Source organism: Crinia signifera, chromosome 6 (genome assembly GCF_055691185.1).
Source record: "Crinia signifera chromosome 6, ASM5569118v1, whole genome shotgun sequence".
Lineage (NCBI taxonomy): Eukaryota > Metazoa > Chordata > Amphibia > Anura > Myobatrachidae > Crinia > Crinia signifera.
This window is the reverse complement of record NC_139222.1, coordinates 256,509,210-256,532,570: the sequence shown is the minus strand read 5'-3', so window position 1 is coordinate 256,532,570 and position 23,361 is coordinate 256,509,210. Positions and strand designations below refer to the sequence as shown.

General features: G+C 45.0%; 1 protein-coding gene across 1 annotated transcript in view; it reads left to right on the top strand.

Moving 5' to 3' along the window:
• Positions 1 to 23,361, top strand: part of LOC146009229 (pregnancy zone protein-like) — a 152,219-nt gene that overhangs the window by 8,388 nt on the left and 120,470 nt on the right. The window contains exons 3-6 of the mRNA XM_083149391.1: positions 6,264 to 6,423; positions 15,695 to 15,747; positions 17,356 to 17,376; positions 18,790 to 18,946. Coding sequence (XP_083005517.1) covers positions 6,264 to 6,423; positions 15,695 to 15,747; positions 17,356 to 17,376; positions 18,790 to 18,946 — 391 coding nt within the window. The remainder of the gene's footprint in view (positions 1 to 6,263; positions 6,424 to 15,694; positions 15,748 to 17,355; positions 17,377 to 18,789; positions 18,947 to 23,361) is intronic.

Sequence of the window (23,361 nt, the reverse complement as noted above, 5' to 3'; positions counted from 1 at the left end):
TCGCCACCCCTCCTGGGCATGCAGGGACATGTCTGCTGTCAGGGACAGCAGACATGTTTAAACTGTCACCGCGTCTATAGACGCGGTGACAGTTTAAAGCCATGACGTACATTTATGCCATGCGTCGGGAAGTACATCCCGGCCATGACGTAAATGTACGTCAAATGTCGGGAAGGGGTTAAACAATATTACAATTAATAAAATAATAGGCAAACATCTAAAAAATCACCTTCTCGAGCCAGCTATTAATAATGAATAAATATTCACAATACTTTTGACCCGATCTTGAACACCACCTGTATATAATTATATACATCCACCACTAAAATTCCATGGAACTTTCCTATTCCTTAGTAAAATTGCTAGATTCTTTTAGATGGATATAATGGATAAATGTCCTTAATAGATTCAATTAGTCAGAAATGTGACTGGGATTTTAAAAGTCACAATGTGGAGGGGTCAAATGAGTGTGTTTGCAAAAGTCTTTTGACACACTGTCAAATGATTCTTTGGTTTACTATCCAGTAAACAATATAGAGATTTTTCTCATCCGTCTTTGTAAAGGAGTTGTGTCTCCTCTCTTTATAGCTACTTCTCTTAGGCTGCTGTCTCCTTAGCTCCTTTCAACAGTCAGCCGCCGTGTGGAGTATGCAGCCCCGGCTGCGCCGTTAGCACTCTGTCAGACAAGCCGGCAAACGATGTTGCGGCTGAAAGTCTCTCCGGCCGCACTCCACAAGCGGAGCGGACACAATAGGGGTGAGAGTATCAACTAGGTTTACACGCACTCCATTTCAACAAACAGAGCGGCAGGTGAGAAAGTACTTGCCAGTCACCGGGCACTCTCCGTCCAAGGAGATGGTAACTATTCCTTATTAAAAAGGATGTTGGTGGATAAGTCCTTGTTAAACAGGCGTGACAAGTTAGGTCAGTGTTCCCTTAATACGTTTCTCCGCTCTCAGGTATGGCGGTTTTCTCAGAAGGTAAATTACAGTAATTTGGTCTCCCAGGCTGATATTTTTCAAGAACAAAGTCCAATCAGATGAGAGGAGGCTCCTGCTATAGGCAGGGGCGGATTTAAGGATGAGGGCGCCCCTAGGCACAACAATAATGTTTACTAAGTAGGACAGTTTATAGGGGCAGTATCTGCATGTCCTATCCATTTACACTCTATTTAAGATGTAATATAGTACAGTACAGTGGATATTTTGCAGTTATTGGTACATTTTTGGCTGACAGTACTATCACAGGCATCCAAGTGCCGCTCTCAAACATGTGCCGCCCCTAGGCACGTGCCTCATGTGCCTAATGGTAAATTCGGCTCAGGCTATAGGGCTGCAGCCCCTCCAGTCAAAATCCCAACACCAGAGACACACCAGAGCTCCGGTGCTTCCCTCTGTGGGCACCCCCCCCCCCCCCCACCTCCAGAGCTCTGGTGCTTGCTGGCTGTGTCTCTGACACGCTGGTAACCTCCTCTTACCAGGCTCCATGAAGCAGCAGTGCAGACACAGCAACAGACCAACCCTGTGGGGAGGAGTTCAGCATGTAGTAGATTCCTACTATTGGAAGCTGCTACTGCTCATCATACATAGAGACACAGAGCTGGAAACTCTTTCCCTTTTTGGACTGTCAGTACATGGAGCGATGACAGCAATAGCTTTCCAGCAGGAATCCATTCTGTGCACATCTCCAGAGCTACTGTGCTTCTATGGGCTGCAGTCTCTGCAGCCCAGCAGAAAGCAAATCCTGTGCAGTGAGCATGCCCAGACTTCAGTGAGTCAGTGTGATGCAGCTGAAGGAAGGTATGCATTGCTCCAGAGAGGTGCATGGGAGTTTATATTATTTTAATAATATTTGTGTGTAGATCTTTATTAAGAGTATAATTTTGTGTACTTTAATTAATATAAAAGTTATTAAAAGCGTGTATTTTGCTCTGTACCTGTGTTTGTGTGCATACGAGTACATCATTTATTTACAGTAATTGCATACAAACACTAGTACAGCGCAAATCAAACTAATGACCTGCAAATAATGAATGACTGTTTGTAATGAGCAGTACCCAGGAAATTGCAGCCCCCCTGAAGTCTAAAGCCAGGAGCCGCCACTGAATCAGATGCTTGCAATGTAACATGCTCAATTGAGCTCAGGTGTTCATTAAAATGCACTCTTTCTCCCGGCATGACGATTTGCCCAGTTTCTACATATGTAATAAAAAAACAAAATCCTCATAACATATTAGTACACAAACATACTCATAAGAAAATTCATATAGTTTGGGAAAGCAGCCAGCAGAATATTGTGGCCCATAAATATAAACACACATTATCTGTAAATATGAACACACAACTAGTACATCTGTGTAAATGTTTAAGTATCTCAATGGTACTGATTTGTAACACGTAAAGCCTCCTGGCTTAGCGGCTAGGTACCTGGACTATCAGTCAGAGTCCCACCTCATCGAGCCCCACCTTTCCCCTCATATCTTATATTTTATTTTTATATTGCATAATTTTTTATTTGATATTTGATAACCTTTTGCAGTGAATACCTTTTATACCCACCACTTCCATGTAAATTCTAAAGACATATAATTTTTCTTTATTATGGCGTTCTTATGATGACTATATCTTCCCTCTGTTATTTCACAGATGGTCCAAAAACATATTATTCACATAATTATATATAGATTTTGACAAACTTTACACATTAAACAAAAAAAAGGGGGGAAGGGGGAGAGAAAAAAAATATATATTTTCCATTATGATGAGTGAAAATAGGAGGTCAATGAAATGACCACCAATATGGTCTTGTATTAACTTTAAACCCTTCGCTTAATGTGTCTAGATAAACTATGCATCATATCACCCTTCTTAATAACCAGGAATACTGTTTGCCAGATGCCAGTATGTGTGGCATGAAGATGCTGCCACCCCATGGATGTGTTACACTGGGGATCTGTGCGCTGGTGTGCTAATGTGTGCATGGGGCATGTGGCCATCTGTGCGGTGCCCATAATTGCTGTCATTGTTGCAGCCACCCAGGACTGCCATCAGAAATTGTGGGGCCCGGAAGTGATGAAACAGGCAGTGCCCCCTTTCTCAAACACCTGGAATGCCTAGGGAGACCGGTGTCTGCAGAACTCGCCGCACTACTCAACCTGTATATTACTTCAAGGGAAATGTGAACTTTGTTTATGACAAACTATACTTTATAAACTCCAGTCCTGGGCCCCCTTTCTGTCTTGGCCCGGGACTGGAGTCCCCACACTCCCCCTCTGATGGCAGCCCTGCAGCCGACTGGATGTTGCCCCTGTGCTGCGTGTGATGGGGGAGCACTTGCTGCCACTTTCTGTGTAAATGGACGTGCAGCTGTGATCTTTCTAGCCACTCCATTTACATAGTGCATGATGAATGGTTGATTATGATAAACTCATTGTGCTCAGCCCAATATGGGATAGGGCGATGGTGACTATATGTAAAGCTTCCGGGAGAATTACACTGCCTAATTTTTAGTGATTAGTGTATTCAGAGAGACAGATGTGCATCAGGAACTTTGCTTTATACTATGTAAGGCTTTATACTATGTAAGGCTAAGGAAGGATACACTGCAGTACTACACCAGTGGTAGCAAAGAAAGGGTGGAATGTGACGCAATGCGCTGCTGCTGAGTAAATTTGTTCTCTGGATAATTCTGCTGAGCAAATGATACTAGACACACTGTTTAGCAAATCATCAATTTTATATTATTAAAATAAATAAATGACACATATAATAGCCACTAGTATAATGCCTATGGTGGCTACACATAACATAAACACAAAAATGATACATTAAAAATCAACACACATTATTTTATCTAAAATAATGGTTAAACCAATTCGCTGTAAGGTAGCACATTTGTGTAGGGTCTCCAAATCTAAGTTAACTGTATATCGTGGATAAACGATTAAATGCAGTCACTGTTAAATGTCAGCAGGATGTCAGAAATGAAGGTCCGCAGAGTAAGGAGTTAATAAGCCGGTAGTGCAAATAAAGCCAGTCTTAGCATGTATGCACACACGCACTTTGCAGAAAGTGGCAGTATTTATAATGAGGTAGCAGAGTAGTATTAATGGCAAGGTATAGTGTGGTAAAGTTATCACTCTGTGGAACGTGGTCGCGGCCAGCATGAGTATACTAAGTACTTTATGCAGTGTCACCATCCCCCTATCCTGTATACTGTAGTAGCTGAGCACAATGTGTTTATCATACAGCCATGCCCGCTTAATGTATAAGTCATAGCAAAGCTAACAGTACAGTTGCTGTTCTAAGCGTATTCATGTTCCCGGCACATACGCTACGCCAGGGGTGTCAAACACAAGGCCTGCGGGCCAAATCCGGCCCGCCAGACCTCTTCATGTGGCCCGCGCAGCCTTTTATTCTCGATTTTTTTTTTAAACAAGAAAGCCGCCTCTTCAGAGCATGCGCGGCAGCCTACAAGCCAGAGAACGTCTGCTCTCTAGCGCAGTGCCGCCGGTCGTCAACCCCTCCTCCGCTCCCACCTGCTGTATAGGAGCCAGAGAGAGGAAAGAGCAGGGCCGTCGTGGTGAATGGTGCTGCTGCTGCTGTGCGCTCCAGGTCACTTACTGCTGAGTGTGCACTGCACAGTGACCGGGAACATGCTGCCCCCCACTCCTGGATAGATAGATAGTGCGAGGAGCGCTACTCACAGGAGGAAAGGGGGAAATGCGCCTGTGTGAGAGCGCAGCTGTGTCCTTGGTGGTGGAGCAGCTCAGACTGGAGTGGACGCATCAGAGCGGGTAAGTGTCAAACTCTCTGCCTATGTGTGTGTGTGTGTGCACTGGCACATTGCAGCCCATCATTAATTGCTGTGTCTCATGATAATAAGCAGGACATATTCCCTAAGACTGAGTGCTGCCCCCCTGTGCAGGCAGCGTGTGCCCTAATGCACTGCAGTTCACAGCAATAGCAGGAGGTAAATGCTACTGCTGAGTATACAATAATTGAATGCAGTGACAATAATTTAGAATAATAAAGAGTGGACACATAGTCCTACAGATACAACCGGCCCTTTGAGGGTGACCAAACTGCTGATGTGGCCCCCGATGAATTTGAGTTTGACACCCCTGCGCTACGCTATACCCTGTAACCTGTCTATGCCATATGCCCTTGCCATGGTGTTGTATCATGCAGGTTCCAATGCTGCTTCTCCCCTCCTTTCTTGGCCCCAATCAGTGCTGTGGATATCAAGCCGGGGCTGGTAATAACATCCTGTGCACAGCTGTCAATGGCACTTCTCAGCTTGCAACAGGCGTGGATGGAGGCTGGGGGCCTGGGACAGGCTGGCAGCTGTGATGAAGGATACAGTTTCAGAACAGGAGCCTTGCAGCGGCAGGTGGTAACCAACCTGGCCCCCAGAGACTGTGGGGGAAATTGGGCCCGGGTTTGATCCCGCTATGCAAGTGTCCCTGGCCATTGGCAGCAATGGAGGGCAATTTTTGCACGTGTCCATCGGGAGCAGCATAGACCTGATGAGGAGATGGGTCAGGAATGGGTGGGGGGAATGAGATGCTGTGTCAGAGGGTGTGGGAAGTTCTGTGAATGAGGGACTCGGGGTGCAGTTTATGAAGGCTGACACAGAGGGCAGGTTAGTGTGTGACTGGGGTGTGATGGGTAGCAGGGGGTGTGTGATGGGGAGTAGGGGGCATAGAGTGGGGTGGCTGAGTCAGGGGGTGTGTGATGGGTAGAACGGTTGCAAACTGAAAAATGTTCTCATTGAGGGTAATATTCTTACTGGCTTTGGAACTGGAGAAACTGTTTTGATGCCCAGAATCCCAATGATTCCCTCAAATTTATCATTTCATTTTAAATGAGTCTAGTTCCCGATAAGAGTTTGCTTTGCCATGACCATAAATAAAGCGCAAGGTCAAACACTTAATGTAGCTAGAGTTGATCTAAGTGAAGAAGGTTTTTCCCATGGCCGACTTCCTCTGGCCCTTTCATGTATTACATTCAAATAAATCCAGTTATTTATTATTTACAAATAGCCTGTTACTAAAAAAACAACAATTTACCGAGTTTGAGGGTCGCTAGTGACTAATAATTTATTGCGTTATAAATAATATAAAACTTAATTAAAACATACACAATTCAGTACAGTACAGTAAATGACATTACTTAAATCCAAACTATTGTTGGTAATCTCACAGACATGCAATAAACCCCAATTGGTCAATCAGTGATGAATGATCCCTTACTTCTCACCAGGTTCCTGTAACAAAAGAAGAATACTCAGACTGGTCTCTCCATGCATTTGCACATGGGGAACACCTCAATATCAACAAGACCAAGAGGTTTGCAGTAATCCAAGGATTTGAAAAGTGCTTCATCCAGACTGATAAAGCGACATACAAGCCGGGTGATACAGGTAGGACTACATGCAGTAGAGAATGATATTGCGCTCACCTTGATGAGCCTCTACTATAGCTGCTGTTCTCCTAGAGGGGGCTGGCCTCCTGTAATAATGGCTAAAATAGGGTGTGCTTTGTTAATTCTGTATACAATGAGTTATGCTCAAATTAAATGCCAGAGTGATCTTGAGCATGAATGTTATCCATACTGGCCGAATTTTTTGGCTACCCTCTCCGGGAGAGGGCAGTCAGCTCAGCGAGGAGTGGTTTGGGGTGGAGCCACGGATAGGCTGACCTGTCTGGGGGCAGTGCTAGAGTGAGCGCATCATTTTAGCCATGCCCCTGGCCATGCAATGCAGGTTTTTCAGGCATTGCACTGCGGGGGGGGGGGGGGGCTAAAATGACACGAGTGCATCATTTGACCCACGGACCCCCCTGCCAAGGGGTGGTTCGCGGGAGATTGAGGGCTATGCAGGAGGGTTGCCCCCCTTACCGGGGGCTGGGAGGGTAACTCGATTTTCAGGACCCTCCCGGCCTTTCCGGGAGGGTAGGCAACCCGCCCGGTGTAAAAATAATTATTGGCCACAATGCCTTTATCACAATAACAACCAAATGCTTGTATTTAAGTAATGGTGTTGCACAAAGGTCATTTTAAAATCGTATTTAGGTTATGCAAGAATATGTAGTACTTGTTGTATTAAATGTAAGCGCTACTGTACTAGTGGCAAACGCAGGATCTTTAGAGGGGTTTTCCAAATGTAATCCAAAATCTCCACTCTGCAGCGAATTGAAGTGAGTACAGGAGTCTGGGGGAGCGGTAACAGCCTTGAAAATTGGATGTCCGGATGTCAGCTGTCCACCCTCTTCCTTATGCATGCACGTTCCACATCATTCGATGGTCGGCGACCATTGGAGGATGTGGGTGTTCCACCACAGGCATGCTATGCGAACATTCACGCTGTGCGAATGGGCAGCGTTTAATGGGCATCCCTTAGAAAATGCTGGGGGTTCCCATGGGTACGTGGGTGATATGATGTGAAAAGGAAAAACAAGCACAGGGCAAGTAGAGCAGCACTATTAATAAGTCCCAATACCAAGTGATTGGAGTAATAGTATCAAACCTTTACTAACATGGATAAATACCCGGGTTTTACAATAATAAAATACAATGGATAAAACATTAAAGACAGATAGTTAAAATAATTCTGTGAAATGAATTTCCAAGCCACTGTGGATATATGTGGGTTAATGTGGATGGGATTACGTAGGTGACCACTTTAGATGATCAGGGTAAGTTCACATTACCAAATCATGTTTCCAATTTTGTCCTCTCTCATGTGTGGATGGATGGTGTCCTCACGATTGGGGAGGCACTGTTTAGCTGCTGCTGAAGCAGTGGCGTAACTATATAATTTGCGCCCCCCCCGCCAAACTTTTTCGGCGCCCCCCCCCCCCCCCATACCCATACCTGACAGAGCCGCATCTGCGGTCACTGTCCCGTCCAGTCTCCCTCAGCTCCGCTGCGCTGCTCCAGTCTCCGCTGCGCTGCTGCCTGGCCACATCTGTGGTCACTGTCCCGTCACTCGCTCCCGGCGCCGGCTCCTGCTGATAATGAAAAGTGACTCTTAGAAAATGGCTGCCAAAACTGTCTGCAATACGGGGGCAGCCATTTTCTAAGTGTCACTTTTCATTATCAGCAGGAGCCGGCGTCGGGAGCGAGTGACGGGACAGTGACCGAAGATGCGGCCGGGCAGCAGCGCAGCGGGTAACTATTGCACCGCAGCCCCCCCGGCGCCCATAGTTACTCTGCGCCTCCCCGCCACGGCGGGGGCTGCAGAGGCTTAGTTACGCCACTGTGCTGAAGATGAATTTAGGCTTCCGCTCTCTAGATGAATGATCCTCTTGTTGGGGTGACCAGCGGTGGAATACGTCACCAGAGGGGTTCTTGGAGCGGTGTCCGCCAATAGGAGCAGCAATAGGCTGATGGGAGAGAGGAGGCTTCCGCACACCCCAGACCAAACACTGGCACAGGTGACAGGTGGAATGTTGAAGACACCTGGAAGCCTGGTGTGCGGTGTCCACCAATGGTAAATGTTTCGTGGATGGTGGTACCAGGGGTATATGTCCACATCAATAGGTCCACAAACGATCCACAATCAAATTCCTAGGGCTGGAAAAAGGCCACTAACGCATTTCACTGCAACCTGCAGCTTTCTCAAAGGTGTTTGGGCTGTGTACCTGGATCAGGTATATTATCTAATGAGGGAATCATTAACACATGAGTAATCCAATCACTGGTATAATGCTAGATAATAGTCATAAAATACATTCTGATAAGGAGGCAGACACAAATAAAATAAAAACAATACATTCAATTCATAAAAGAAGCACATTTTAATAAAACTAGAAGATATTTAATCTGGGGGTGTTTGCATATGTATAATGAGTCTGATCACGTGATCGGAACTAGTTTCTGGTATATGGACATATACCTATTAGTATATTATCTGAGAGTCATTCTGATGTTATGGGTAAACTAGTATTATAGTAGAGATAAGGCTATTCGCATTTTGAGAGGTATATTAAATCATTTATTGCGGCACAGAACGTGTGGAATGCAAATGCGTTCCAGATGGATCTAGAACTACTTCCGCTTTCAACCTGTTTGTGTCTGCCTTCTTATCAGAATGTATTTTATGACTATTATCTAGCATTATACCAGTGATTGGATTACTCATGTGTTAATGATTCCCTCATTAGATAAGGTATATATACCTGACCCAGGTACACAGCCCAAACACCTTTGATAAAGCTGCAGGTTGCAGTGAAACACATTAGGTGCCTGTTTCCAGCCCTAGGAATTTGATTGTGGATCATTTGTGGACCTATTGATGTGGACATATACCCCTGGTACCACCATCCAAGACCCATTTACCATTGGGGGACACCACACACCAGACTTCCAGGTGTATTCAACATTCCACCTGTCACCTGTGCCAGTGTTTGGTCTGGGGTGTGCGGAAGCCTCCTCTCTCCCATCAGCCTATTGCTGCTCCTATTGGCGGACACCGCTCCAAGAACCCCTCTGGTGATATATTCCACCACTGGTCACCCCAACAAGAGGATCATCTAGTGAACGGAAGCCTAAATTCATCTTCAGCGGCAGCTAAACAGTGCCTCCCCAATCGTGAGGACACCATCCATCCACACATGAGAGAGGAAAAAATTGGAAACATGATTTGGTAATGTGCACTTACCCTGATCATCTAAAGTGGTCACCTACATAATACCATCCACATTAACCCACATATCCACAGTGGCTTGGAAATTCATTTCACAGAATTATTTTAACTATCTGTCTTTAATGTTTTATGCATTGTATTTTATTATTGTAAAACCTGGGTATTTATCCATGTTAGTAAAGGTTGCTCGGATGACCGTTGGGCGGCGTCTCTAGTGCTCAGTAAGCTGCGATCTTTGCAGCTTACCAAGCAAACCAGAATGAGGGCCACAGTGCTTCTGTGTTATGTGCTTTACTAATGTCAGGACTCTGTAGGAGGTCAGCAGACCTGTTCCCTGACTCTGTTGCCCAAACCTGGAATCCACGAATACGTGCGGAGCTAGGCTTCACCTTTAACCGCCCTGGCTGTAAGGGCGAATTAGGTCCACCCAGACTCCGTTACAGTCAGGTCTTAGGAGGGGACAATGTATTCGTGGAGACAGACCAGTAGCAAAAGGATATCTAACTAACCCCGGAATGTGCAGGTCTATGACCCCTAAGGCAAAACAATATGCAACAATGCACAGTGGTCGAATATAAAAATACAAAAGGCAACAATGCTCAAAGGGTGGTATGAGATAATAACCAATAGCAACAATGCACTGAAGATGGAATAAACCGTAATATAATAGCAACAATGCTCAGACGATGGTACCAAATATACAACAACCTTTACTGAACTACCCTGCACTGCTAGGGACAGGCCCCACAGTGCAGATACCCAAGAGGGTAACTGGATAATCAGGAGACAGGAGGATAGCAAGAATGAAACTTGTGAAAAGAACTTAGCTGCAGCAGGAACAGGAACACTGGAACGACAGCTGGGAAGTTCGGGAACCAGGAACACCACTGGAATGCACGCAGGGTCCAAGAAGCTATAACTGGTGTCTGTGCCCAGCAGACGCTGGCTATTTATTCAAATCTCGCAACCCCGGCGGCTGCTGATGTCAGCTGCCCTCGGGGACGCTTGCCGGGCGGAAGTTTGGGGATGTCCAGCAGCAGGGAGAGTGAGGACAGAAGTTTGGGCCGTTGCTTGGCAATGTCCCCGACAACTACTCTCCGCACTGTGCTCACCGCCCGTCCCGAACCTGCTAGCCGCAGGAGAAAGTCCGGGACGGCGGCGGCTAACAGTACCCCCCCCCCCTCTTGAGGAGAGGTCAACCGACCTCGGGCCCCTGCCTTCTATGGAAATTGTCTAAAAAACTATTTCTTTAAGAAAGGAGCATGGAGATCTTTCTCCAACAGCCAGGACCTTTCTTCAGGCCCATATCCCTTCCAATGGACAAGGAAAAATAACTGACTGCAGACAATCTTGGAGTCCAAAATACTGTCGACAATAAATTCTTTGACACCTCGATGTACGACTGGGGCTGGTTTGCGACCCATTGGCTGTAGAGCAGGCTTGAATAAAGAACAATGAAAAGTGGTATTGATCTTTAAAGACTGTGGAAGAAGAAGTTTGAAGGCAACTGGGTTGACTTTCTTTATTATTCTGTAAGGTCCAATGAACTGGGGCCCTAATTTCTGCGAGGCCTGACGGAGATTGATGTTCTTAGTTGATAACCATACCCAGTCTCCCACTTTAAATGTACATGGTTTCCGGTGACGGTCGGAAAAGTGCAGAGGAGAGCCCTACGGACCACGGTCCAGGTACTTCTCCTACTGGCCACCCACCTGGAATTACCTGTTCTGGCGGGAACAGGATCAAAAGAATTTGCCCGAGGATGGAAACCAAAATTACAGAAGAAAGGAGACATTTTGGTGGCAGCATGCCAACCATTGTTATAAGCGAACTCCGCAAAGGGTAAATTCTCCACCCAATCATGTTGAGATTTGGACACATAACATCGCAGAAACTACTCTAACGTTTGATTTACTCATTCTGTCTGCCCATTAGACTGAGGATGATACGCAGATGAAGCGCTAAGAGTAATCTGTAAAGCCGAGCAGACCGATTTCCAGAAATTGGCTACAAACTGGACGCCTCTATCATAGACAATGTCGGCAGGCAATCCATGCAAGCGAAAAATGTGAAACAAGAATAAGGAAGCCAACTTTTGGGCAGAAGGCAGACCAGCCAATGCAACGAAATGTGCCATCTTACTAAACCTATCCACTACTACCCAGATGATGTTGTGACCCGAGGACTGTGGCAAATCGGTGATAAAGTTCATGGAGATATGTGACCATGGTCTCCATGGAACAGACAAAGGAACCAGCTGACCAATGGGATAGCTGCGAGGGGGTTTATTTCTGGCACATACATCACAGGATGATACAAATACCTTGATGTGCCTTTTCATAGAAGGCCACCAGACAGCTCTGGACAGCAAAGAAAATGTCTTCTCCACCCCAGGATGTCCCTCAGACTTGCAATGGTGAACTTAAGAACAAAAAAATTTCACGAAATTCCAAAGGAATAAAAAGTCTACCCTCTGGACTGGACTTGGGTGCTGTAGACTGAGCAAGAAGAACCTGATCTAAAAGATTTTGTGTAAGACCAACAATGATACATGAGGGTGGAATGATGGGTTCTGCTGAATGTGAGGATCCTGGACTGCAGCAAAACTTCTAGAGAGGGCATCAGCAAGGATATTCTTTGAACCCGGCCTGTAGGTAATGATAAAGTTGAAGCGGGCAAAAAACAATGTCCACCTGGCTTGTCTAGCATTAACCCTCTTAGGTGACTGGACGTACGGCAGATTTTTTATGATCTGTATATATGGTGACCTGAAACTTAGCTCCCTCCAGCCAATGTCTCCATTCTTTGAGGGCAGACTTGATGGCCAGGAGTTCTCGATTACCCACATCATAATTGCATTCAGCTGAGGAGAACTTTCTGGAAAAGAAGGCACAGGGATGCAGGAGACCATCGAGCTCATCTACCTGAGAGAGAATGGCTCCGATGCCAATCTCCGAGGCATCCACCTCCAGAACAAAGGGGAGATCCGGATTGGGATGCCTCAAGATTTTGGCAGACACAAAAGCAGATTTCAACTTCTTAAATGCCTCAACAGCGGAATCAGGCCAGATGGAAGGATCCGCCCCTTTCTTGGTCAAGGCTACAATGGGTGCCACGATGTCCGAAAATGAAGGAAGGAACCTTCTATAATAGTTGGCAAAGCCTAAAAATCTCAGTGTGGATTTGAGGTTGGAAGGCTGTACCCAGTCTTTTATGGCTTGGACCTTCACTGGGTCCATTAGGAAAGCCTTAGGAGAGATGATATATCCTAAAAAGGAAATCCTCTCTACCTCGAATTCACATTTCTCTAACTTAGCATAAAGATTATTCTCCCTCAACTTTTGAAGGACAGCACAAACGTGAAGACGGTGCTGTTCCAAAGAAGATGAAACAATTAGAATATCGTCAAGATATACTACAACGAAAACTCCCAAAAAGTCCCTTAACACATCATTAATCAGGTCCTGGAAGACAGCAGGTGCATTTAGCCAACCCAAACGGCATAACAAGATACTCGTAATGTCCTGTATGAGTGTTAAATGCTGTCTTCCACTCATCTCCTGCCTTTATACGAATCAGATTATAGGCACCTCTGAGATGTATTTTAGAAAAAATAGAAGCCTTGCGTAATTGATCGAATAATACTGATATGAGAGGCAGGGGATAAGAGTTATTTACGGTGACAATATTCAATTGTCTGTACTCTATACACGGGCGCAAGGAGCCGTCTTTCTTTCCTACAAAAAAGAAACCAGCTCTGACGGGAGATTTAGAGGGCCTGTTGAACCCTTTCTTGAGTTTCTCCTCAATGTATTCCTCCATGGCCTTTTCTTCAGGCAGGGAATACAATCGACCCTTGGGCAATTTGGCATTGGGGAGAAGGTTAATGGCACATAAAGCTGATGAGGAGGCAGGGTATCGGCCTCTTTTTTAGAAAAAAACATCGGGAAAGGCAGCATATGGTTCGGGTAACCCTGGGACTAATGGAGTAGTCATGCGAACAGGGAGAACTAAACAGTTTGAGGCACACTGTTTCCCCCAACAGAGTAACTCCCCCGTTTGCCAACCAAACCTCGGGTTATGTTACTTAAGCCAGGGTAGTCCAAAGACTACAGGAGCTATTGGACAATGAAAGACAAAGAAAGACAATTTCTCAATATGAGTAACCCCAACATGCACATTCAGAGGAACCGTACAATGTGTAATAGCCCCTGATGGCAGACGGTTACCATCCAGACCATGGACAGAAATCTCTGGGGTAATGGGAATGAGAGGGATCCCGTGATCTCTAACTAATTGAGAGTCAATGAAATTCCCTGCAGCCCCGCTGTCAACAAATGCCTGACTCTCCCACTTATGTACCCCAAAAAAAATACAAACGGGAAGTAATAGGGAGTTATAGGGAGATATTGCTGATAGGCCTGACAGGATGTAACACTTAAAGAAACGAGTGAATGTATAAGGTGCGCACTAGCTGCAGGGGTGGTTATATCCCTAGGGTGTTTCTCTGGCACCCAAAAAAACAATAGTGTAGAAAAGAAAAGTGGGATTAACCTCCACCAGCGCTATAGAGATAGAGAAATTACTTCCCTTGTTATATGTCAGATTCCTCCTTGCGGGGTACCGGTAACACAGCTGTATCCTTCAGCTCTCAATCAAATATACATGTGGAGAGAATACATAATCCACATAGTGTATACCAGTATTTAATCACATAAATCACACAGCATATAAGTACATCAACACGAAAAATACAATAAAATCAATGTATGCACACAATTTAAAATCCAAAGTGCAAGTGCAGAGTGGCAAGATACATGAAGGGAATTACCAGATGTCGTGTGAACCATATGAAATATAGTTCAATCTGCGCATGTGTATAGTCACCAAATGGCCCGGGCACCAACAGGATCAAAACACAGGAGTAGGTAAGCGTCCTCCACGATCTGTCCAGTCCCCCTTGCTTGGCCAAGTTTGGGGACATTGCTGAGCAACGCCCCGATGCCCAGCAGCAGGAAGAGTTAGGGAGGAAGTTCAGGGCATTGCTTGGCAACGTCCACGACACCTTCTCTCCTCAATGCGCTCGCCGCCTGTCCCGGACCTGCTAGCCACAGGAGAAAGTCCAGGCTAACAATTGCAGTCTCAGTTGGGCCATTTTCAGTGGCTGATTCAGCTCAGCTAATCAGAGGTACCACCATAGATGTCTATGCCCAGAGGACCTCAGTGCTTAATTGTTGACAGTTGGTACATGGACATAACTGTAGATGATGCAATTTCTATAGGGCCAGAGGCTTAAGCGGGCCTGGACGCAGGTTATCAAGTTGCATACTAATTTCCCAAATTTGCCCACTAAGCAATTGGGTCTGATCTATTGCCCAGCCTGAATTGTGTGACATTATATTGTCAGTAAGAGAAGTTTGTAGTTGATGCTATAACAGTAAGGGGGCACTGTAAATGTGGTATAAACTGGAGGCCTCTGTAATATGACACAATATGAACTGGAGGACACAGTAATGTGTCATAACCTGATCTGCTTACTGTAATGTTGAGGGCACTATAATTTTACAATAAAAAGTGGGGCACTTTAGTGCTTCCATTTCATGTTGTGCCACATTAAAGTGTGGCATAATATGAACTGGAGCATAATAATGTGGCATAATATTAACCAGAGGGCACTCTAATGTGGAACAGTATGAACAGGGGGCAGTGTAATGTGCCATACTATTAACTAGGGCATTACCAGGGTTCATAATATTAATTTGTGCACTATTCAGTAACATAAAATGAATAAATTCTGCAGAGAGGTGTCTGTCAAGAAGCACACTATGATGTCTTAGAAGGTTCTATTGCTGTATAGACAATTATATCTCAGCTACCACTAGCAACGTATCAAACATGTTCTGGGTTAAAAATATACTGTGCAGTCCTTATGTCGCAGATCCCTAACTTTAATTATATTGTTCTTTGTTTTAATATATACTGTATGATTATTTTATTGACTAAAGTATAGACACCATTCCTGATATTATCTAATTAATGATTTCAGTGAGGTTTCGGTTGATAGCCATGGACACGGATTTCCGTCCTGCAGGAAGAAAGGTGAGGATTTTTACTTGTTTTATGTTTTTATACCATCAAACCGCAAATGACAGCTTGGTAATATAAGGCAGAAAGTAGACATAAGGGGTTATTCAGACCTGATCGCTGAGCTGCAAATTTATAGAGCCCTGAGGTCAGGTAATCGCTGGCCAACCAGAATGTAACCCCGTCATGTGCAAGCCTGAGACAAATTTGCAAAAAAACTCTGTTACTAGCTGCAGATCCATTTGCAACTGACTCACCATCTAATGATTTTTCCAGTGTGTGCAGTCTGTGTATAGCCCAGGACTTACTCTGCAGCTGCGATAGAAACAGGCTGATCTGGGCCGGAGCTGACGTCGCACACCCTCCCTTGAAATGCCTGGGCACTCCTGGTTTATCCAGTTACCACCTCCCAAACACTGGCTTCCTGTCAACCGACTTGCGTATGGCCAGCGATAATAAAAGTAGAACGATATTATCGTAGGACCGCCTACACATGCGCCATCTATTGATAATCACCCGGCCTGCAACATCACAGCTGTGCGATTGGGTCTGAATACCCTCATAGCCAGGGGTTAAAGTGAGGGGGAACTGGGTGGAACTGAGTTCCACCACCTGCAATGGTGAAGGGGACTGAGTCCCACCCCCACAGGCCTGCACAGTAATTTCAACTGTCATGGCGTATGTGATGTCACCACCGCTGAAGGGAAGAAGAGCCTCTAAGAGCAGGCTCTGTGCAAGCTGGACAGGGTGATAGGGGGCTGGAGGGACACAGAGAGGATGGGAAGCTGCTAAAGGGACACAGGGTATTGAGCTGCTGGAGGGACATGTGCATTGAGCTTCTGGAGAGACAGAGACATATATGTGTATAAGCAGCACTACTGTGGACATTATTGTTTATATGGGGCACTACTGTGGGTATTATGTTTAAGAAGTACTACTGTATAGCACAACTTGAACAATGGACCACTACAATATGAATAATGGGCACGACTATATGGTGTAATATGAATCAGGGGCATTACATGCGGTGTAATGTGAATATGATTTGCTACTGTGCAGTGCAATTTTATTTGAAGTTACTTTTGTGTGAATACACTCCTTCCTTGTAGGACCACTTATCTTTTATAAAGTATAGGTGGTAGGGCACAATTTTATAGTTTGCAGGAGGTGTCAGAAACCCTGGCCCGAGCTCCATCTAATGAAGGGGGGGGGGGGGGGATCTGTGACGGGGAAATGAGTTCCTCCACCTCAGATACAGATTAGTGATTTTTACCTCCAGAGCTACAAATTCAGACCCGTTCGGTCGGGTAATACAGCCCTTTCCCCACAAACCCCAGGAGTGAACTGCAATGGCGAGTTTAACTTGCAAAGTCATTCGCTCCAAGAGGGAAGGGGATGGAAGCAGGGGAACAGCCAGAGTTTTATGGGCTTCCCCATAAAAGGCTGAGCGTATTACCAAAGGGGAAAGGGCGTTCACCTGTTTGCTAGGCTGCGGACAGGTCTGAATCAGGCCCTTATGTGAAATGATGCGAAGATACCGCTGTATCCTGTTGTTTTGTCCAATGTATAATTATGATGTCATTAAGATGGTTTTTTTTTCACTTTCTCTTCCATTGTAATCAGTTTCCTCTGCTTGAGCTAAAGGTACGTATTACATTTACAATTTCTAATGTTTTATTTAAATTATCCATTTATGCAGATTTAATTACAAGACCAATTTTACATTTAAAGGTCCACAAAATCCTGATTATGATAATCAATTATCTTATTAATAATAATTACTTTCATTTTATTTATTACTCTATACACTGCTATGTATTGGATTGTACAGTATATACCAAATGTAACAACTGATGTAACAGGAAAACTATTACAAAAGCTTAAACTTCATTAATTATAACATTACCATATTCAAATATTTGACTTTGCTGAAGGAATCTCACAATACATCCAAATTCCCTACCACATGTACCAGCACGCATACACATTCATTCTAGGGTTAATTTAGTTGGGAGACATTTGGCCTACCAGCATATTTTTGGAATGTGGGAGGAAACCAGAGTACCCAGAGGAAACCCACTCAAGCGCAGGGAGAAGATACAAACTCTGCACAGTTAGGGCCATAGTAGGAATAGAACCCATGATCTCAGTGCTGTGAGGCAGTAATGCTAAACCGTACATCATCTGTGCTGCTTCTGTTATGTGAGGCATAATGCACATTCACAACAAAGCGCATGTGTGTCATAACTGCCCGGAAACACATTGAAAATTAATTAGCGGGCAGCCTGCGGGTGCGACAACGCCAACAAAATGGGATGTAGCCATAATGAGCGTGACTGCATCTGTATTCTTGCATTGTTCGCTCTTTCTCAGTGGCAGGAGCTGGATGTGCACAATAATGTCCCAGCGCACTACACAAATCTCATTCCCTGACCATGAGTCGGCACTAAGGTGTCACCCACTAGAATGATGACATCCAGTAGCGATTCACACCACCCAGTGGCGTAACTTCAAAAATTGTGCCCCCCCGCCAAAGGTGATGATGTGCCCGCCACCCACCACATATACATACATAAATACTATATGTATACTTACTCAGGATTCCGGCTGCGATGCGGGTTGGAGTCCGGTTGTCATCGGCGCGGGTGGGAGCTGGGATGCCTGTCAGCGCTGCAGTGGTCCCGGCTCCCGTCCTGGCTTCATTCTGATATGAAGAACGGACCATCACAAAATGTCCGCCCCCATACAGCAGACAGTTTCAGAGAACTGTCTGCTATATGGGGGCGGACATTTTATGATGGTCCGTTCTTCATGAAGCCAGGACAGGAGCCGGGACCACTGCAGCGCTGACAAGCATCTCAGCTCCCACCCGCACCGTACCGTACCGCTATTACAATAGCACCGCAGCCCCCCCAGCGCCCACACTTACACTGCGCATCCCCGCGACCATGGGGGCTGCGGTGCTATTGTTACGCCACTGACACCACCTGCACCCCGCTAGTGATGCTCTGCCACAATGGATTACAACAGTTCTTACTATAATCTATTTGCCTACAGGATCCAAACAACAACCGCATTGGACAATGGCTCAATGTAACATTAAACCACGGGATTGCTGATTTTAGTTTCCCTCTGTCAAATGAGCTATCTCTTGGATATTATACAATCAACCTACCGTCTGCATGTGAAATATACTTTAAGGTCTCTGAATATGGTAAGTTGCAATAAAAAATAAACCAAAGAGTAGTAGTAGTAAGGTGCCCATACACGGTGCACCGTGTGAAGTGATGTGCGCTCCCGCAGGCATCTCATCGAACAGTACAAAAAGTATGTGTTGCCTTCTGATCGCATCACACGCAAATCGCATGCAAAACACATGCGATGTGATCTAGCCCATACCGAATGCGATAATCGCACCGTGTATGGGCACCTTTAGATTTACACATAAAATAACAATATGATAAACATTTTTATAATGAAATGTTGTGATATCATATGGTGCTTATTGGCAGCACTAAATTGTGCATTATAAAATATAACATATTCTGTACGAGTTCACAGATTATAACCCGAGGAACTGTACTAATATAATGTTTCTGGGGAATGGGTAAAAACCAGAAACAGACAAGAAGCCAGAGTGCTGGACTGGTCAGCCCCCATTTATCAAACTGTGCCATTTCAGAGCTTATAGTGTGCCGCCTGGGGGTGTTCTGTCCAGTGGGGTGTCCCTTCCAGTGAGGGTGCCAGTGATACCTGTCACCAGGGAGATGAGGAGGAAAAGATTAAAGCCTCCCTGTATGGTCTGGGAATTTATTAAAAACTAGAACGGTTTGATGAATGGAGCCCGTCCGGGCCAGTGCTCTGTTCTCCAGTCATGGTCCTGCTCTGCCACGTCAATGAGCCACCAATAGAGTAACAAGGTATTATATTACTGCATGGTCTGGGACCTGAATCATAAGAGAGGACAAAATCCCCTTAGGAGGTAGGGCCCACAAGGATTTTACCATTCCCTCTGTGGGCCAGTCCAATCTTGACTTGCTGGCCATACATCAGACCAACTTCCCTCAAACCATGCAACTAGTTTCTTGGATGGAATAAAAATATGGTACTGGATGGGAGCAAAAGACAATCAGAAATGTGCTCAAAAACCCAGGAAAATGGACAAAAACATTCAATCAAATTGCTTAAATCAAACAGGTTCAACTACAGTACCATATTTTTATTCCATCCAAGCAACTAGTTGGATGGTTGGAGGAAAGTTGGTCTGATGTATGGCCAGCATAGTATTAGCCAAGTTGTAATACAATTGTATTATGTTCTATACAGACATGGGACACTAGGGGTGACATGTAATAGGATGAGATTTTTAGCAAGGTTTTGAAATCGCAAATAAAAAAAAATGCAAATGGTATGGTAATTAAGTTGTGAAAAATGCGGTCATGCGATTTAGTGCAAATTTTGGACATGAAAAGTGCAAATTTTAGTCACAAAATGGGCAAATTAATGCACATGTGACATCACAGGGATCCCGGTATCTGTTATAAACAGGCTGCTCACTCGGCAGCTGTCAGTACTAAGTGAGCAGTGGCAGAGGCAGATATGACACAGCGCTGGAGCAGGTACAGTACAGGTACTGTATGTATGTGTGTAATCTCATGGTGTGAAATGTATGCTAATAAAGTTATACGGTACTTGTTTCCTAGCACGGCCACAACGATTTCTATCGTGGTGGTCGTGTCGGAAAAAATTGCGTCGGTCGCGTCGGGTGCATACCAAAGCGCACACGACGCGATGTACCCGATTTCTCCATAGGCTTCAATGTTAAAATAATTTAACATTGAAGCCTATGGAGAAATCGGGTCCATCGTGTCCATGGTGTGCCTACGCGATGGACCCGATTTGTCCATAGGGTTCAATGTTAAATTATTTTAACATTGAAACTGAGTCCATTTCACATAGGAAAAAATGGGAAAAGGCCCAATATGGGCCATTTCTCATTGGGTATGGCCCCGGCATGTGTGTAAAAAATAATGGCCCCCTATTGTGGCCACCACCCCCACGATTGACGCGAACCCGAAGCGTGGCGAGCGCAGCGAGCCCGCGAGGGGCGGCGGTGCGCGTCCTCCGACCTTTTCATTCCCCTACTATCCACGTCGGCGTGGAGTCGAGAATAGATTAGTGTGGCGAGCGCAGTGAGCCACCGAGCCCGAAGCGTGGCGAGCGCAGCGAGCCCCGCGAGGGGACGCGGATACCTGTCAAGGCCGCGAAGGACGCGCCTTGGCCTTTTCCCATTTTTTCCTATGTTAAATGGACTCAGTTTCAATGTTAAAATATTTTAACATTGAAGCCTATGGACAAATCGGGTCCATCGCATAGGCTTCAATGTTAAATATTTTAACATTGAAGCCTATGGAGAAATCGGGGGCATCGCGTCGGGCGCACATAGGCTTCAATGTTAAAATATTTTAACATTGAAGCCTATGGGATAATCGTGGGCATCGCGTCGGTCGCGTTGTGTGCCTTCTTAAGGCACACGACCGACGCGATGTACCCGAGTTGTGCTTTTTTCAAAGGAAATCGCGGGCATCGCGGGCATCGTGTGCCTTAAAGTTGAGGCACACGATGCCCGCGATTGTGGCCGTGCTAGGAAACAAGTACCAGTTATACTGTACTGGTTGTCAGTACTGATATTTCCACATTTTTTATACAGGTGAACTACTGTATGAGCACCAGTGGGAATATTAATGCCTGTCATGCTGGGTCTTGTAGATCACCTGTATTAAGCAATGTGTTTAAATCTATTTTTGCACACATCAGCCTGGTGTCCACCACCCTGGGACATCAGGGACAGCCCCAGGCTTCAGCCCTAGATGGGTGAAGCTGGGGGGGGGGGCTTTATTGGGGGGTCCCCACTCTCCCAAGTACTCCATACAGGCTGACCAGCCACAGTGCGCATGGTACTGCCTGGGGACCTTACGTAAAAAGTGTCCACCTGCTATGGCATGACACCGCTGGCTGTTGGAGCCCAGTGCTGGTTCCCAAATACGGGGGACCCCCAGTTTTTTTGTCCCCCATATTTTTTTGGAACCAGGACTGGTCCAAGAGCCTGGTTCTGGTTTCTTAAATAAGGGGGACCCCTACTCATTCTCTCCTCTGTATTTTTGAAACCAGGACTGGTTCAATGAGCCTGGGGCTGGTTATGCTAGGGAGGGGAGACCCCACGCTGTTTATTTTTAAAACATTTTTTACTTTAATACATTTTTGTGGCCAGAACCATGCACAGATCTCAGTGGTCTGTGCATGGTTCTGTCAAACTTGTCTGCAAGAACCTGGTTCATTTGTTTTAAAAATGTTGGTAACATTTCCAAAAAATCGCACTTGCAATTTGCGAGTTGTACAGAATACTTTATAATGGGAAAACATCTGTATGCAAATTGAAGTATGAACAAAAATCAACAAGTCAAAATGTTATTTTTTTTTACCGCAATTCACATCCTATTACATGTGCAATCCTATAGATTGTAAGCTTGCAGCAGGGCCCTCCTACCTCCAAGTCTGTCTGTTGTTACCCAGTTGGTTTTATCTCTATCTACTATTGTAAAGTGCAACAGAATCTGCTGCGCTATATAAGAAACTGGAAATAAATAAATAAATGTGCGGTTTTCAGAAAACATGCAAATTCAGATGTTTTTTGACTAAAAATCCAAAAAGTCTAAATATCTCATCCTATTACATGTCACCCTAGGTTTGATTAGGGATGGCCATCAACCATTGATGCATCAAAATCATCGATGGTTGATGGCTGATGTTGAATACTTTTGCCATCGATGGGGGAGAACCAGATGGTTTCCATACATCGATGGCACAGCAAACCTGACCCGCCCCTGACACCCACAAAACCCCGCCCACGTGCTTTGATTGGCCCACAGGTCAATCACTGAAACATAATAGGTGACCATCGATATGTAAAACTATTGATGGTCACCCATTGCATAGTTTTACACTATCGATGGTTAGTTGCACTTTTGCCATCGATGGCAACCATCTTTAAAGAGAAGTGTGTGTATTAGATTTGATTTTGGTTTAAGCTCTCTCAGAGCTTAGGTTTATATTTGTTAAATCACGGGAGGGGTGGGGGTATTCACATATATATATACGATTCTGCATATGGGTTACACTTTTATTAGGTATTGAGCCTCCAGTATTTGTCCACGAATTGGTGATATTTGTACCGGGATTTTTGTAGGCAGTCCTAAAGATTTCAATTTCTGTGTGTAGTTTTTACTAATTACATTTGAAATTTTACTTTATGTGCATTTATTTTTGTGTATTAGTCTTTTACCCCGCTCACTATTGGAGGTGTTATAGGCTTTCTGAACAGTTTATATTTTATAACTGTTCAGTGGGTTTATCACTTGACACCCTAATTTTGCTGTCTCATGTTTTCTGTTTTTACAAGTTCTGTTCTATCACTTTATATATTTTTACATTACAGTGAGGGTCCCCTGCCTGGACCCGCAGTTGGAGTCTCACTATAATCTCCTATTTAGGAGTTTTGTGATGACAGTTTTGTTACCAACTATTTTTTTTTTTTCACACAGCAGTATATAGTGCTAGATATTCTGCCTG